Source organism: Choloepus didactylus, chromosome 1, assembly GCF_015220235.1.
Source record: "Choloepus didactylus isolate mChoDid1 chromosome 1, mChoDid1.pri, whole genome shotgun sequence".
NCBI lineage: Eukaryota > Metazoa > Chordata > Mammalia > Pilosa > Megalonychidae > Choloepus > Choloepus didactylus.
The window spans coordinates 109736208-109754708 of record NC_051307.1 but is presented as its reverse complement, the minus strand read 5'-3'; the positions used below and the strand labels follow the sequence as shown (position 1 = coordinate 109754708).

The window sequence follows — 18501 nt, the reverse complement described above, 5'->3', positions numbered from 1 at the left end:
TGTTCACACACCACCACAATTGGAGATGATCTTACAAGAAAGAATTCCACCTCTACGTGGGTAATTGGGTTAGCTGGCTTCAAAGTTAAATGTATACACATGTCCCCAACAGTCACTTAATGAAATAGAGAACTCCACCTTGTTCTTCTGGAGGATAGGAAAGAGGGCAAACAGCAATGCAAAATTTCCACCAGAGCGCCTTTGCCTTTCTTTCTTTGAAGTAGAGTAATTTTTGTTTGGAAAAAGGTTCTGCTGCCACTGGTTTAGATGGCCTAGTCCCTTCCTGCCTAAATAAAAGAACTTCCTAACTGGTTTCCAAGCCTCTGGTCTTTTCATCCTCTCTCCAACTTGTAACCTTGCTGCCAGGTGAAATTTTTTCCTTTCTATTTTAAAAAATATTATTTCAATCATAAGAAGTTTATACGTAACATGTCAGTTATGAAGCATAACTTTATAATGAATGTAGCAAATCAACCGCCCAATCCAGCAACTAGAACCTTAACAGTAGCTTGTATAAGCCTCACCTGTACATGCCTTACCTATCCCATGCCCTGGCCTGATCCTCAAAGCTAACTACTATCTTCAACTTTTTTATTTCATTATTTTTCTAAGAATTAGTTTTATCGCAAATATATATGTGCTTCAACAATATATTGTTGAGTTTGCTGATTCTGGAGGACTGTGAAGGTAGAACCATCCTGTAAAGAGTACTGGGATTGCTTATTTCACTCACAATTATGATGGTAAGTTCATCCATGCCGATGCTTTTAGTCTATTTTGTTGCTATACAGTATTCCCCTGTGGACCGATACCATAGTTAGTTACCTTCTTCTGCCAACCAGGTCTGATAGTTCCCAGTGTTTTGCTACTTTGGTCAATGCAGCTGTGAACATTCCTGGTGCACTTAGGCATTTGTGCGTATCTAGGAGTTGAATGTTAAGTTGTAGGATATGCTAACGTTTAACCATTTAACCTTGCGAAATAATGTTAGTTTCTCAAAGAGATTTAAAAAACCAGGTAAATTTTCCCAAATTATCACTGTTCTCCCTGCGAAAAAACAATGCAATGTAAGCACGACTCGCAAGACAAATCCAAACGTGGCATTCATTGCCAGCTATAATCTGGCTCCCAACCTAAATTCCATACCTTCTCTCATAGCACCTCCAACAAGAACCTCCCACTCCAGTAAAGCAGATCTGCTCCTGGCATAGAGATCACCTTGCTCATTTTCAGTGGTGAAGCACTGCTTGCTGCTTACCTCAAGTCCTATTTTTAGTCTACAACTCGTACCCCACCCCAACCCTTGGGTTCTCTTACCTATATGAATTCTACTCTGATCACACCTGCCCACAGAACTCTCTCACTCACCCGCCCACAGAACTCTCTCACTCACCCCAACTCCTTCAAACACCTGCTTTCTGCACCAGTCTTCACCTCCACCCCCATCTTAGGAGATATTGGGTTCCATGTGGCCTGTTGAGAAAATGGGCATTCTAACCAAGCTGTGTAATCAGATTTATTTGAGAACTCAGTATTTCCAATTTAGTATTCAGTACCTTTCTCACCACTGTCTTGGCAATGGAATTTCTTCCTTGGCAGTCAGGAAATTATTTTGGATTTAATGTTTTCCCATTTTTTTCCGTTAACTTTTTTTATTATTGTGGTAACACACACATATACATATAACGTAAGTACATTCAACCTCTGAAGGACACTTGGGTTGTTTCCACCTTTTGGCTATTGTGATTAGTGCTAAGAACATTGGTGTACAAGTTTGAGTCCCTGCTTTCAATTCTTCGGGGTATATACCTGAGAGTGGATTGTGGTCATATGGCAAATTTTTGACTTTTTGAGGAACCGCCAAACCATTTTCCACAGTGGCTGCACCATTTTACATTCCTACTAGCAATACAGAAGAGTTCTAGTTTCTCCACATCATCACCAACACCTGCTCTTTTCCAATTTTTAAATGACAGCCATCCTAATGGTTGTGAAGTGGTTTTAATGTGCATTTCCCTAAAGGCTAATGAGATTGAACACCTTTTCATGGGCTTGGCCATTTTTATATCTTCTTTGGAGCAGTATATTCAAGTCCTTTGCCCAGCTTTTAATTGGATTGGTTGTCGAGTTGTAGCAGTTCTTTATAGTCTAGACATTAAACCCTTATCAGATATATGCTTTACGAAATTTCTTTCTCATTTTGTGGGTTGTCTGTTCACTTTCCTGGTAATGTCTTTTGATGCACAAAAATTTTCCATTTTGATGAAGTCAAATGTATCTATTTTTTTTTTCAGTCATGTTTTTGGTGTCACACCTAAGGATCCATTGCCTAATACAAGGTCTTGAAGAATTTTCCGTTTTATTCTAAGAGATTTATGGTTTTAGCTCTTATATTTGGGTTGTTGATCCATTTTGAATTGATTTTTGTATATGGTGTGAGGTAGGAATCTAATTCCATTCTTTTGATGTGAATATCCAGTTTTTCCAGCACCATTTGTTGAAGAGACTAGTCTTTCCACATTGAGTGGACTTGGCACACTTGTCTGGAATAAATTGGCCATATATGGGAGTTCATTTCTGAACTCTCAGTTCTATTCCATTGATCTATTTGTCTGTCTTATGCAAAATATAATTTTTGAATGACTATATCTTATCTCCCAAATTAAATAAACATCTTAAAGTGAAGAGATCATGACTTACATTTCTTTGTACTCTCCACAACATTTAACATAGTCTTATGTATTCAGAAAGAATTCAATTCAGTGAAGATTTAACACCTCACTGAATGCATGAAAATGCAGAAGGCTGCACATCTTTTAGTAATAGTGACAAACAGAATTTAGACAAAAGTAAAGAAGTAAAATTGAAAGTGTTTTTTTCTTCATGAAAAAAGTGTTTCTAGAAAAAAGTATTCAATAGATTCAGGTTTTCTACCCTTAACTACTGTCTCTATAAAATTATGTCTTTCAAATTTATTCAAATTTAATATAAATAATATATTCTAAATACAAATGCTACATTACATGTAATACATGTACATAAAAACATATGTTTATGTATTTACAAACACATGTTTCACACAAGCTTAGAAAGTATGATAAAGGTAAAGGCAATCTAGATGGAAACTTTCCAGTCATAAAGACAAGAAACAAACCATATTCGTGTCTTTAATAAGTTACTCCTCGGTGATTACAAAACCTTGGTTCAGTTCAGCTCTATGGCGTCTGTCTCCAAAATATGCTCCTGTCCATTTTTAGCATGACTGTAACTAGGAAATAATTCATTTAGCTAAACAACCTTTCTTCTTCTAATCGTTTTCTTTTGACCAAGTTGCTGTCCCTCTTCCTAAAAAATACTACACTGCAGAAAATTTGAAGCAGAAACAAAGCACATTAGCTTCCAATAAAAAAGTATACTTAATTTTATTAATATGAAGTATTTTGAGATAATTTCTTATATTTGTGGCCCAAGTGCATGATTCTCAAATATGAAAGGGTTTTAGCACAATCATATCAGTAACACTGCTGCTGATTAGACCTGGGGAAAAGCAGGAAGGCACTTTCTGTTTCTACATAGGGATAAAATACTGTTTCATTGACCATTTCGTTGAGGGAGTTTATTCTGATTTCCTTTTGTCAGATTCTTCCTCCTCAAACTCGACTAAAGTGTCATGTCTGTTGGCTTGAGAACCTTCTTTGTAGAAAACTTTCTTTATTGTGCCATCCTTTGGAGCCTTTATGGTATGCTGCAGAGATGTAAGACACAACAAACACTGCTTACAATACTAATTAGGACCGAGTATATACCATGTCAACAAAATCAGGTGAAAAGCAAAAAAAAAAGTAGCCAATCATTTTGATGTTTTGTAGTCTATTGATGCTTCCCAAACTTTAAAAAAAAAATTTTTTTTTATTATTATTTTTTAACATCACAGCACACACAGAAAACAATATTTTTTTATGGCATGCTTGGGGGCTGAGAGGAAGCAATACTTTGGCACACCTGTAACACACATTGGCTGGGAAGCTCTGGTCTAGCTGCTAGTTCTCAATTCCAGCTTTAAATTAGAATCTCACCTGGGGAGCTTTTAACACATACCGATCTTTGGGCCCCACTCCCAGAGATTCCAATTCAACTAGTCTGGGGAAGTAGTTTTAAAAATAATAAGGACAGATAAGTTGTGGAGAGAAATCTTAATGTTATGGGAATGCTCAGGAATGACTGTGGTTTGCTAATTTTGGGGGGGTACGGTAGAAACATGTTGGAAGCAACGTAGTTATTTTAGGTTATTTCTTTTTCTTATTCCTGTTTTGTTTTGTTTGAAATGTTTGTTTTTTGTTCTGTTTTTTAATTTTTCGATGAAGTTTTTTAAAAAAAAGTTCCCCAGGTGAATGTAATCTGCAGCCAGAGCTGAGAACCACTGGTCTACATAAGCCAACCATCTAAAACTTTAAGCTAATATAATTTGGGGTTTTCACTTTGATACTGATGGTTGGCATCCTAAATTTAGCACTAGAAAATACCCATAATTAACATTCAGTTGGGATATAGTCTGATTACAAGCTACTGATAATTTCAGAATCAGAAATGACAAGTATGATTTCCCAAAATTAGAATGAAAATGTACTTAAGGATGGTTTAGTTTTGTTTTCTGACATTAATGCTTTATCAATCCATGGCTCTTAGTATTTAATATGGTTTTAGCTTTTAAAATAAGGCAAAGGAACAATTCAGCCTGATAGCTCCCTGAGTTTACTTGGCAACTGAACTCATGACTTCACTTACCTCCATCTTCATAGCGATCATAACCATTAGAGAATCTCCAGCTTTTACTTTGTCTCCAGATTTGACAAACACCTGGCAATTCAGAGTGACAAATTAATATTTAAAAAAACGGAGGTCTTTGCATGCCCACAGAGCTGGTATGGAAATATGCTAAGAGGTACGAGTGTTTGTGGCTGTGCTGTCTGCCAAAGACAAATGTACAGGTGCAAACTGGAGACCTACAGGTGCATCTGGCTCTGCAGTCACAGCCCAGTTCAGCTCAGCCTCTCCCTCATCCCCACCCCCACAAACCATCTAGTTTTTCTTGAATCCGATGAATATACTTCATATATCTCAGGATCCGGGTTTTTTCATGAATGTACAAAGAACACATCACCAGTTCTGAAGAACTAATCAACTTAAATGGCTTCATCCATAGGCAGGGTAAGGGATGAGGTCTTGAATGGTTTTCTATTTTTTGTGTTGTTTAGGATAGCATTTCATGTATTCAGGGCCCTGCATAATAAATGTGTAGGCAATCTTCATGGGAAAGAATTAAACTTATTAGTAACCCCAGAAAAAAAAACCTCTATTTTCCTTTTACATATTTAAATGAATTCATACACCCCATGTGGTCTTGCTGTCTTCTTGTTTAACAGGGTTGCCAAGGAGTGTTTGGTAACATCACACAGTGGGGTTAGGTTCGAAAGTTAGTGTGTAGATCCAAAACTGTGAAAGGTCAGAAATAACCCTCAAAGTCCTGTAAATCACCCAATGCTAGGAGATACTATAGCAGAGCTAGATGAAATCAATGACTTGGGTTTTGAGGCCAAGTTATGGGAAAAATATGCATCTTTAAGCATAACATTAATGCCCACAGCAATGCCCACACCCGGAGAGGCCTGTAGGAACTGAGATCAAATGAGCTAAAAGCTGATCCAGGTCCCCTAGCTCATACCTGCTCTGGGCAAACACTCCCAGAGGGAAACAGTGGGTGAAATTGTCCATACTATTAAATAGTTATTTTCTTCTTTTGTACCAAGAATATATAATTGAATTATATATGATAAATGCATTTGGCCTCCATATTGCAGTATATAAAAGGGGGCTACTGATCTACCACAATTTTGAAGGTATATCAGCATGGACCGCAATGCTGAATGTATACTGCATTGCACACAAAATCAGAATGTTCTTCACCAATACTGGCCTTTTAAGTTTTATCTTAACACAGATGCAATTATGAACAGTAAAGAAAATGTCATTATTTCATGATAAAATAATTTGTTGTTAAAGTTAACTTTTGGATAATGTTTAGTGAATGCTACATTTTAATAATAATAAAAAAACAATTTGGATTATTTGTCATTTTGATGGAAAGTCCCACCTTCAAAAACAGCAGTCTTTACTGTAACTTACGTAAAGGGGTATTTTCAATGACAACTGTAATACAGAACATGAATCTATAATAGAGCCTCTTGTTTTCTTGAAATAGATGCTTTCCAATAAGCAAGATTAGGAATGGAAAAGGACATACATGGGAAAGTTCAACAAAGACATATATTAAGCCTTACTGGCCCTTATTCTACATATGTCACATGATTACCTTTTCAATGGTTCCAGTCATAGGAGCTATGGCACCTCCTTGATTTCCATCAGAACTCACCAAAGACAAATATTTGGGTACTGGAATGTCAATCTGCACACTTCCCTCCTATAAACAGAAAACAAACCTAAAATGGAACTAAGAGCCTATTGCTGTATTTTTACTAATATATTCAAGTTAACGACTGTTTTTAAACTCTGTTAAATATTATTATCTTTAATATTAAGCATCTAAGCTAGCTTTGTGACCTTGAGCAAATTACTAAGCCCCTCTCAGTCACAGTTTAACACTGTAAAGGAGTAATGATATACATGCCTCAAAGGGGAGTAGAAGAAATAATGTATAGAACTATAGGGAACAGGCAGCCCACTGTCTGGAAGCCATCATTGGTGGTATCCTCACTATCATTATAATAATAATAAAACTGTAGCTATCGTTTATCTAGTGCTTAGTCTACACTAGGAACTACTCAACATTTATGTATAATTATGCAATTTAATCATCACAACAATCCTATGAGGTAGGTACTGCTGTTATTCCTGTTTATAGATGGGGGAATTGAAGAACAGAGAGTTTAACTTGTCCAAGTTCACAAAGCTGGTAGGTGGCAGGGCTTGGATTTGAACCAGAGCAGCTTCATTCCACAACCCATGCTCTTTGCCACTCCGCTATAACCCCCTCTACCATCATACTGCTATAGCATAATTGACTGTGGAGAGGAAGTCCTTGTAAAGTTGGGGCATCCTAGACTCTACATGTGGTAGCTCAATGATTGAAATACCTCAGGTATCTCATCACAAAGCAATCTGATCTGTAAGATGGTTCCAAAATGTGAGAAGACTCCCAAGAGGCCACAGTTGTTTTTTATTAATAAGCCATTTTCTTTTTTCTGCCCGTATAGAACGCTAAGGACTCACTGGGGAGAAGGCTCCTAACTGAAAACAATGGGTTAGGAAACAGGCTCCTAACAAAACCCCTGCAAAGCCTGCCTCAGCCATCATTTCACTGCCAGAGTCCACCACTAACTCCACCTGCCTCCCTCCTACTGCCCACCTTCCCCATAAGGAACCCCTGGTCCACAGACCCCTCCCTCTGTGCTCACCTCCTCCAAGCTCTGGGAGAACAGCCCCACTGAGCAGAGAGATACTCTCTGACAAGAAGGGTGTGAGGACATGTTTCAGAATGAAAGGAAGAAAATGGCTAAGCTTATATCAATGAAAATCCATGAGAATAAAAGGGGCTAACAGGGAAACCAAGAAGACAGGAATGTAACAAAGAAACAGAGTGGAGAGGGAAAGTGAGGGAGAAAACGGTCACAGCAGTGGTCACAGAGAGCTGGGTCCTTCTCATCCCCTTTAGTGGGGTGCCTCTGGTCAAGCAATTTTCTCCCAAACCCCAAAAGTGAGATTATAAAAAAGAGACGTTACCATGGAAAATAGATAAATAGTGTTTTCCAGGATAATTAGCTTAGCTTTACTAGCAACTCCATCAACAGAACATTTCAGGTAAGTGCAGCCTCCCTCACTGAAAAGTTCACCAAGGACTTGGAAAGTTTTATCTTCAATCTGAAAAAAGCAGAAAAATAAGATGCTTAAAATAAAACAAACAACCCTACAGAATCAATAAAACAGAATCAATTTTTCACTATCAGTATTTCAAAAGATAACACGTAAAATATTTCAAAAAACAAAATAACTTTCCTCCTGAGATTCCTGAAAGAAATACTCTAGAAGGAAACTTTAGCAAGATAATTGAAAGAAAAAAATTAGTTATAGGACATATCCATGGCACCATAATGCTATAAAGGCTCATTTAAGAATAAAACAAATAGTAATAAAAACCTGAAGTAAAAATACAAATGAAGTTAAGCAAAATTATGAAAATGTGGTTGAGAATATCTAGTATTCATTTCTGGGTACCTGAAGTTAAATTAAACTTTCCTGTGCCAAAGTCAGTGACGAAAAAAGTCAGAACTATGTAATTAGATGGTATTTCTTTTATTTCATCAACATGTAGATTCAACTTATTGGTTTCAGTTATGATTTAAGAAAATAAATTAGCTGGAGATTGACCACAATTATCTCACTCTAAGAAAGAGAGAGTGCCAAAGAAGAGATTTAACATTTAACCTTTCAAGGAAGCTGACGAAAAGAAATGAAAACTTTCCACTTGAAGGAATGTTTTCTCACATAAACACTCAAGAAAAAGTTCCCTTATACAAAAAAAAAAAAAAAAAAAAAAAAATCCATTTAAATCTTCTCTCTATATTTTTCATTTAAATTCCTATGATATTAGAAAGAAGTCCTATGGCCATTCTTTTCAAATATTATTATATAGACTAAGGTGAAATAGGTCACAGTGGAATATTTGTACATTGCTTCTTACCCATCCTACGTTAAATACTTCACTCTCCTTTGTAACCTACTAAAACAGACATCAGAATGTTTCTCAGGACATAAAGACTGGATTGGGAGCAGTTTTATTTAGAGGTTTACAAAAGCACATTCGAAATGTGTGAATGTAGTTCCATGAGTAGATAAGAACAAATCTGCAATTGACTTTACCATGTGCCAAGGGACAAGAAGGGGTCTTCAAACCAGAGCTACCAACATGAATTACGACTCGCATATACTAGTGGGGTGACTTCCCACATGTTTTCTGAAGCTCAGTGTATCTCAGAGTGTTGGGCAGTCTAAAGCATAACAATGATAAACCCATTTTGCAGGATTTGAAAATTCTTAGCTCAAATAAAAAACGTTATACGTTATTCCCTGAATTAGTACCTTACTATGGAAATTTCGTTAAGTTTTCACATTGTTTTAGAAATTTTTAGCAGTTCATTTTTTTAAAAAATTCAGTTTTATTGAGATATATTCACATACCATACAATCATCCATCGTGTACAATCAATTGTTCACAGTACCATCATATAGTTGTGCATTCATCACCCCAATCTATTTTTGAACATTTCCCTTATACCAGAATCAGAATAAGAACAAAAAATAAAAAATAAAAAGAACACCCAAATCATCCCCCCATCCCACCCTATTTTTCATTTAGTTTTTGTCCCCATTTATCTACTCATCCATCCATACAATGGATAAAGGGAGTGCGATCCACTAGATTTTCACAATCACACTGTCACCCCTTGTAATCTACATTGTTATACAATCGTCTTCACGAGTCAAGGCTACTGGGTTGGAGTTTGGTAGTTTCAGGTATTTACTTCTAGCTATTCCAATACATTAAAACCTAAAAAGTGTTATCTATATAGTGCGTAAGAATGTCCGATTTCATTTGAAATCTCTCAGCCACTGAAGCTTTATTTTGTTTCATTTCGCATCCCCCTTTTGGTCTAGAAGATGTTCTCAATCCCACGATGCCAGGTCTAGATTCATCCCCGGAAGTCATATCCTTTAGCAGTTCATTTTACCAGTGTAATAGACTTCTTTTAATTGGGGGATATCATAAAATTTTAGACTAGAGATTTTCAAAGTGTGATCTGCATATCCTCTGGGTCCCCAAGACCTTTTCAAGCAGTCCACAGAGTCAAAACTATTTTCATAAGCTTGTCATTACAAAGGAAAGGCGAAGCCTACTTATAATTGTGCCTGAGTCTCCCCAGAGAACCTCTTTTGCTGCTCAGATGTGGCCTCTCCCTCCAAGCCCACTCAGCAGGTAAACTCCCTGCCACCCCCCCACATGGGGCATGACTCCCAGGGGTGTAAATCTCCCTGGCGATGCCGGACATGATCCCGGGGATGAGCCTGGACCCAGCATCATGGGATTGAGGAAGTCTTCTTGACCAAAAGGAGAAAGCGAAATGAAACAGTTTCAGTGGCTGAGAGATTTCAAATGGAGTTAAGAATTCACTTTGGTGGGCATTCTCACACGCTATATAGATATCCCTTTGTAGTTTTTAGTGTACTGGAATAGCTAGAAGGAAACACCTGCAACTGTCAAACTGCAACCCAGTAGCCTTGATTCTTGAAGATGATTGCATAACTATGTAGCTTACATGGTGTGACGGTGTGATTGTGATAACCTTGTGGTTCATACTCCCTTTATCCAGTGTATGGATAGATGAGTAGAAAAATGGGGACAAAAACTAAACGAAAAATAGGGTGGGATGGGGGGATGGGATGTTATAGGTGTTCTTTTTTACTTTTACTTGCATTTTTATTCTTATTTTTATTTTTTTGGAGTGATGAAAATGTTCAAAAATTGTGTTGAATGCACAATTATATGATGGTATTGTAAACAACTGTTTACTGCGGATGACTGTACGGTAGGTGCATATATCTCAATAAAACTGAATTAAAAACTCATTTACATAATAAAACTAGGAATTATTTGCCTTCTTCACCCTCATTCTCTCATGAGTGTATGGTGGAAGTTTCCAGAGGCTATAGGACGTGTGATGATGTAATTGTTCTGAAGGCTAATGGAATGTATGCTTGTATAGTCTTATGTTTTAAAATAGTCAGTTTAATTTTCTAGTATGACTAATGTTAATAGATACAACTTATATCAACAAAAACACTTTGGAAACTTCAATAACCTTTAAGAGTATAAAGGGTTCCTGAGACCAAAAAGTTTGAGAACTGCTGTTTAGATGTAAATACATGCACGCATTTTAGGGACTTGTTAGGTTTTAATTCAAGGCCATTATTTTTTTTTTTAATTTTTTTAAAATTCAGTTTTAATGAGATATATTCACACCATACAACTATCCATAGTGTACAATCAACTGTTTACAGTACCATCACACAGATGTGCCTTCATAACCCCAATTCATTTTTGAACATTTTCTTTACACCATAAAGAATAAAAATAAGAATAAAAAACAAAAGTTAAAAAGAACACCCGAATCATCTCCCCCATCCCACCCCAATCTTCATTTAGTCCCTGTCCTCATTTTTCTATTCATCCATCTGGAGACTGGGTAAAGGGAGTGTGATCCACAAGGTTTTCACCATCACACTGTCACCCCTTGTAAGCTACATTGTTATACAATCGTCTTCAAGAGTCAAGGCCACTGAGTTGGAGTTTGATAGTTCCAGGTATTTACTTCTAGCTATTCCAAGTCACTAAAACCTAGAAAGGGATATCTATATAGTACATAAGAATGCCCACCAGAGTCACCGCTCAACTCCATTTGAAATCTCTCAGCCACTGAAACTTTGTTTCATTTTGCTTCCGCCTTTTGGTCAAGAAGATGTTCTCAATACCATGATGCTGGGTCCAGATTCATCCCCAGGAGTCATATCCTGTGTTGCCAGGGAGATTTACACCCCTGGGAGTCAGGTTCCACGTAGTGGGGAGGGCTGTGAGTTCACCAGATGCGCTGAAGGCCATTACTTTTTGCCAAGTTTTTATTCGTAGAGGAATCACAGCCAAACTGAGTCAACAATCAGTCAGAAACTGTACAGGGATAATTTCTCCACAAAATAAAAGCACAAGACATTCTCCTAACTACAGTCCTAATAGTCAATAGTTCAAGGGAAACCGGAGAGTGAAAAAAGACTCTCCTCAGTATGGGAAAGATCAAATTTAGCTCTGACCTGTGTAACAAAAGCCAATAGGGCTTACCTGCATGCTGTATGACCCATCGTGGTTATACGTTACAGCTATGGCTACATCTGTACCAAATAAAGGGGGACAATGAAGAAAAATTAGACAATATTTATTTATTCAGTAACTGAGATTTCAAAAATCTCACTTTGAACCTCAAGATAACCAGCTGTTCTCTGAGAAATTGGCATTTCTTAGCTCTCTGGCATTAATCTTTTCTTTCAATTGAGGTGAATTTCAAACTTTTCTTTTTTAAAGGTGGAATTTTAGACCCTTTAAGGTTGTAGCCTATTTTAGATATTTTTTTCCTCAAGAAGAAAGGCTGCAGTGTAATAGTGGAAAACGGGAAAGAAAAGTTCTGGTTTCAGGCTCCTGTCTGCCTTGTGTGACATGATCACCTCTGTGATCTTGATCAAGTCACTTAAACTCCCCAAGTCTTAATTTTCTGAGCCATTTAATGGGTATGAGAATGTAATGATTCAATAAACGTGAAAGTGCTTTAGAAACTGTAACAGACTACATGAATATATTATTCATCCCATTCCCAGTGAATATGGGACTGGTTTAAAACTATCCTAGGAGGTGGAAATCAAGTCGTGAGATAGATTATGTAAGCCCAAATCATTTCATCATTTACCCTTGATACTTCTACCATCATTTTGCTGCTGCTAGCTCAAATCCGTTTGTGGTCCTGCACTTCCTTCCCCAGAACTCCAATTAGTCATGCCCAGCTGGACGCTCCACTGACACCTTAAAATGAACATGGTGGGCCCAACAAGTCACCTACCCCCTCCACCCATTCCCCTTCTGACCTGTGAGCCCCATCCCTGGGCATCACGATTCTCCTAGTCTCCCAGGTTTAGAACTTGTCATTTTTGCTTCATCCATCTCCTTCACTTTCCACATTCCTTAGTCACCAAATAGTTGCCAAAGTCTTCCCTCTGAGTACCTGTCCTGTGCACTCCTTTCTCTCCATTTCCATTGCTCTACCCTGACTCACTCTGAAGAGTCCTCCCAGGCCTCCTGCTTCCTGTTTCAACACCTCCAGCTGATGATCATGTCCCCACCATGCAAAATACTTGGCCTGGGATCAATGGCCCCAATCTCTTTTTATTTCCCATAATTCCCCTTCAAGGCCCTATGCTCCAACCAAACTGGAAAATAGGGCCAATTAATTTCCCCCATACATGGCTCTAGCTTTCCCTCCACTGTGCCTCTTTGCTTATGCTCCTCCTGCATGACGTGGCAGGTCCCCAACTACTGAAACCCCACCCCTCATTGACATCACGCTCACTGTCCTTGGGCAGAGTCTGCCTAAGGATGGTGAAACCCCCCTCCTCTGAACTCTTTACACCTCTGCATATAAACCACCTCCTTATTGATTCTCTCTTCACCCTGTTTTATGATAGAGTAATTTTTCTCTTTTTTAGTGGATTTAAAAAATTACAAAAACAAAAATACTCACAAAAGTCAAATATTGAAGTGTATAATGTAAAAAGTACAAGTCTTCCCTCTTGCCCAGGGGCAACTACTATTAACACTTTAGTGAGTAACTCCTTTCAGACCTTTTTTAAAAAATTGTGGTTATACATATAACTTAAAATTTGCCACTTAATCATTTTTAAGTGTACAATTCAGTGGCATTACTTACTTTTACAATGTTGTGCTACCATCACCACCTTCCATTAGTAAAACTTTTTCATCACCCCAAACAGAAACTCTTTACCATTAAGCAATAACTCCCCATTCTTCCCTGCCCCCACCCCCAGTAACCTCTAGTCTATTTTCCGTCTCTGTGAATTTGCTTGTTCTAGATAGTTCATATAAGTGGAATCATACGGTATTGACCTTTTGTGTCTGGCTTGTTTCACTCGGCATAATGTCCTCAAGATTGAGCCATGTTGTCATATGTATCAGAACTTCATTCCTTTTTATAGCTGAGTAGTATTCCATTGTATGAATATACTACATTTTGTCTATACCTTCATCCACTGATGTATACTTGGGTTGTTTCCACCTTCTGGCTTTTATGAATAATGCTGCTATGAACATTGGTATACAAGTATCTGTTTGAGTCCCTGCTTTCAATTCTTTGGGGTATATGCCTAAGAGTGGAATTGCTGGGTCATATGGTAAATAAATCTATGTTTAATCTTTTGCGGAACCTCCTAACTGTTTTCCACAGAGGCTGCCCCATTTTACATTCCCACCAGCAATGCACAAGAGTTCCAATTTCTCCATATCATCCTCAACGCTATTTTCCAGTTTTTAAATGATAGTCATCATAGTGGAGATGAAGTGGTATCTCACCGCAGTTTTAATTTGCAGTTCCTAAATGCCTAATGATGTTGAGCTTTTAGACTTTTTTAAAATGCATATTCAAACATATATTTTCCTTTTACAAAATAGAATTTTGTAATACATATTCTTCTGCAATCAACCTTTTTATTAACATGTGCTATATAGATTTACTTATTTTCAACAGCTAAAAAGGGATATAGTTTAATAATAATAATAATGTTGATAATAATATAATAGCTAATGTCTGACTAGTTACTAAATGCTATCTAGTGAGCTAAATGCTTTATAAGTTTCTCATTTAATCCCTACAACAACCCAAGGAAGTAATTACTACTGCCACCCTCATTTATAGCCAAGAATATCTGATGTTTATAAAGTGGGCTGACTTGCACAAGAGCACAAGACGGGAGCCAGAATTCAAACCCATGCAGTCTAACTCCAGACCCTGCACCATGATCAACTATCACTTCATCCATCTTTCCAACATACACATTTCTCCTTTGCCAAATGGTAAATTCCTTGACAGAAGAAGCAGGAACAAAGACATCTTTTTTTCTCCTCCTCACATAACTCAGCATCCAGTATTTAAAAAATTTTGCCTGAATGTGTGAATGAATGCACTTTCACCATCTGATCTTGTCAACATGCCTTCACCCCTCTCAAGAGAAAATACCTCAAGTTACAACAGATCAGTTTTCTTTGAACTTATAATATCTGAAAAATATTTAAGTGACATAAATGCTAACAGAATCACAATGAAATCATGGCTAGGAAAACGCTAAATTATTTTATACATGATAGGGCAGCTGAACTTGTGTTTCTTCCTCCCCTAGATATCTCATCTCCTTAAAGAGAACTTTAATTATCCTCTTATATATTTAATAAGGTATGGAAGTTTAGCATAGTACAGTTTTAGAAAAGTACATGTACCCTGGAGCATGGGTTCAAATCCTGGCTCCACCAATTACTTCTGGAAAATAACTAATTTGTAAACTTGACCATAATAATAGCACCTCTCACACTGGCCTGTTCTGAAAATGCAAATGAAATAATCCTTGGAAAGTGCCTAACACAATATCTGAAACACAGAAACAATCAATAAATCTTAGCTATTATTATTACTGAGGGTAGGGCAGGGTTTTGTGAACCATGGGCACTAGTAAAAAATTAAGAATAGTTTTCAAGCTTTGAATATTTAAAATACTTGGTCCTTCTCATTGAGATGATTAGAAGTTGGTTCTACTTTAGATTTGCAAATACTTCTAGGCCCTTAGGGTTCCTGTTTGGTGCACTCTCTTATTCACCCATGGCCACTGCTGATTAGCATTTATAAGAGACTCATCCTAACATTTCTGAAAGTTGTTACATTCAGACCTGGGTTATTTTCGTAGAATACTACCAAAAGGGTGTAGTGAACAGCAATCATGTTGGCTTTTCAATGATGTATTTATTTGTTCTTTAATTAAAACTTTTTTTTTAACTACAAAAAATGCAGCATAGTCAAAGCACAGCTCAGAGCTTAGTGAAGATCTATCTCAAAAATAGAGTTGGCTCATCTGAATTATAATCATGCATATGATTCTTCTGTTTCTTCTTTACTGCTCCTGATACTGTATTCAGCACACAGGAGTAAGGTATAAAACCCTCATATTTTGGTGGCTGTTTTTTAGGATGAAATGAGTAAATACATAAGCATAAAATAGATGGGTTAACCTATTGCAGAATGTTACCATAGAAGAGAAGTTTGCAAACTTTTTTTATGAAGGCTTAGGAAGTACCTAATGTACTTAAGATAAGGACCATTCTAGGCTCAGGATGAAACTAGAGAGAGTTGTAACCTAATCAACTTCTGTGAACAAAGAACATGTTAACAAATGAGTGGAGGGAGGTCTACAAAGAATTGAGATAAAGAAGATCCTACTCTGTCCAGGGAAGGAGGATTCCGCTCTACCTGGAAGGCGGATTTTTATGGAGCTATGACAGTTCAGTGATGCCTCACATTCAAAGTTATGCAGCACTCCCAGCTCTGATTCTGCACCCACCTGGCTTCCTATGCACTTTGTCCTGCAGCGGAAGAGACACAGTCACCAGCTATCTCAGGATTCTGGTCCCTCTGGCACAGCATTCCAGCCATAAATCAATAAACTGCCTTCTGGCTCAGGGCTCAGCCTCATCCGACTTCAATTAAAATCAATCAGTCCCCACCGTAAGCCAATTCAAATTAGTCTTCTGTCAAAAGTGGAGGAAATAGCACGGGAGTCAAGGTCAGAAAGAGTGGGTGTCAAGGCTGGCTCTGTCACTTACGAGCCTTGAGGAAGTTACTTTACCTCCCGTGCCTCAGTTTCATCATCTGTGTGTGGGTACAACAGTGACTTCCCTCATTAAGTTGTTGTGAAGATAAAAATTTACATGTGATGAGGTGCTCACTAAATTATAGCTCTTTAGTGACCCACTTCCACCTAAAATACTGCTTGAGCACTGGGTAATCCTCCTTCTCTGACACAGGTTTGCACATTTTTTTCTTATTTAAAAGTAATATATTCACAGTGTAGAAAAATTGGCACACAAAGAAAAGAACAAAGAAGCGGGGGGGAGGGGAAAGTTGCCCGAAATCGTATCCCTCAGAGGCAACCACCCTAGCATCATGGCATATTTCATTTCAGTCTTTTTCCAATGTATGCTTTATACATCTTCTGTACCTATATACACATTTTTAGAATATTTACAAAACACAGAAAAAGTATAAAGAAGAAAAAAAATACAATCAACTTCACCACCCAGAGCTAATCAATTCTATTACTTTGGCACATTTCATTCCAATGTTTAGGCTAGGCATTTTAAAAAATAAATTGATCATAATCAGGCTGAATCCTTTTTTTTCCCCAGGTAAATGTGATAGACTTCTATGAATCACATTTATGTGAAACACTACTTACCATTTTTACCATCTCTAAGAGTCATATTTCTAGTGTGATAGATATTCAGTCGTCTCCCACTGCTGGATGCAAATGGAGAGAATTGATCTAGAAAAATTTAAAATTCAACAACAAATTTATGAACATTAAGCCTACTAAATTTATAACTTACAAAATCTAAAACAAAGCTTCTAAACTGGCAGCTCCAATGTGTTTTCTTTGTTCTTCTCATTGTTTTAAATTTAAACTAGATGCTTTTATTTACATCTCAGGAAATTTCATGTGGAAGATCCCAACCACTCCAGAAAAATCAGAACATTTACAATCTAAACTCTGATCCACTGGTGGCATGAAGGTCACAGTGGCTGCCCACTCTCAACAAGGCATTCCAGGTCACCAAAATCTCAATCACTTGATATTTTTCTTTCGCCTGGCCTCTTTTACTCTTTTATGTTATAGTCTGACTCCTATGGGCATTTGTGCGTACATCCTTTGTTGGACAATATCCAGGAACCCATAGCATAGCTAAACTGAAGTAATTTATTCTGAAGCTCATATCTCTGCTGGTTATGAATTTTAAAATGGAAGGTGAGAATAAAAGGAGGTTCCCTATTAAAAAATGATAAATTTGGGCTTAGGAATATCACAAGGGGCTCAGTTAGATGCATTTTCATTTACCGTAAGAGGACAAAATGAGGATAGAACACGAATCTCCTGAAGACATAGCTGCACATTTTAAGCTTCCAACATAGCTTTATTGAACAAATTTAGAAATTAAAGACCCTAAATAATAAAGAGACACATTCATTTATTTATTTATTTTCTGTTTGCTTCAAAAGTCAGAATTAACTTGAGAAAATATTTTGGGGAAAGTTTGGGAGAGCTCAGATCTTGGCTCAATTTAGAGGAAAGAACTTTCTAATGGAGAGCTGGCTGGAACTGTTATGAGCTACCCCACAAGATAATGAATTTCTGGCTTCTTCAGGTGTTTGAGAAGTGGTTTGGGTAACAACTTAGTGGGGATGCTGAAGGGCAGATGCATATATCTCATGAATGAACCCTTGCCATGGTCTGTCCTATGCTCAGATTCCACAAAGTATGAAGTACCTAGGTTTCTAGTAGACAGAAATTCAATCATAGGACGGGAAAGGAGGGCAGGGAATGAGAGTAGGGAATATCTCACAATTAGGGAGCCCAAAGGTCCTGGAGAGTCTGCAGTATCCTGACTCTAGCCTCCAGGATCAAGGAAGTTGTTGCAGGGACAGAAGATACAACAAAGTAGGCCATGAGTGGTGAGATTAGCCTGGAACATAGGAAGAACTAGTGTTTGGCTGAGAAGAG

General features: G+C 37.5%; 1 protein-coding gene across 2 annotated transcripts in view; it reads right to left on the bottom strand.

Annotated features, from left to right (window-relative positions):
- Positions 1 to 2210: 2210 nt before the first annotated feature.
- Positions 2211 to 18501, bottom strand: part of MCCC1 (methylcrotonoyl-CoA carboxylase 1) — a 71392-nt gene continuing 55101 nt past the window's right edge. Inside the window, exons 14-19 of one of the 2 annotated variants that reach the window (XM_037839772.1) lie at positions 17182 to 17268; positions 11963 to 12012; positions 7798 to 7935; positions 6371 to 6478; positions 4786 to 4857; positions 2211 to 3745 (exon numbers count right to left, since the gene is read on the bottom strand). In XM_037839772.1, the coding sequence (XP_037695700.1) occupies positions 3617 to 3745; positions 4786 to 4857; positions 6371 to 6478; positions 7798 to 7935; positions 11963 to 12012; positions 17182 to 17268 (584 nt within the window). In that variant the 3' untranslated portion in view covers positions 2211 to 3616. Of the gene's footprint in view, positions 3746 to 4785; positions 4858 to 6370; positions 6479 to 7797; positions 7936 to 11962; positions 12013 to 16287; positions 16475 to 17181; positions 17269 to 18501 lie in introns of those variants that run through there. The other variant, XR_005217417.1, reaches the window with a different exon arrangement.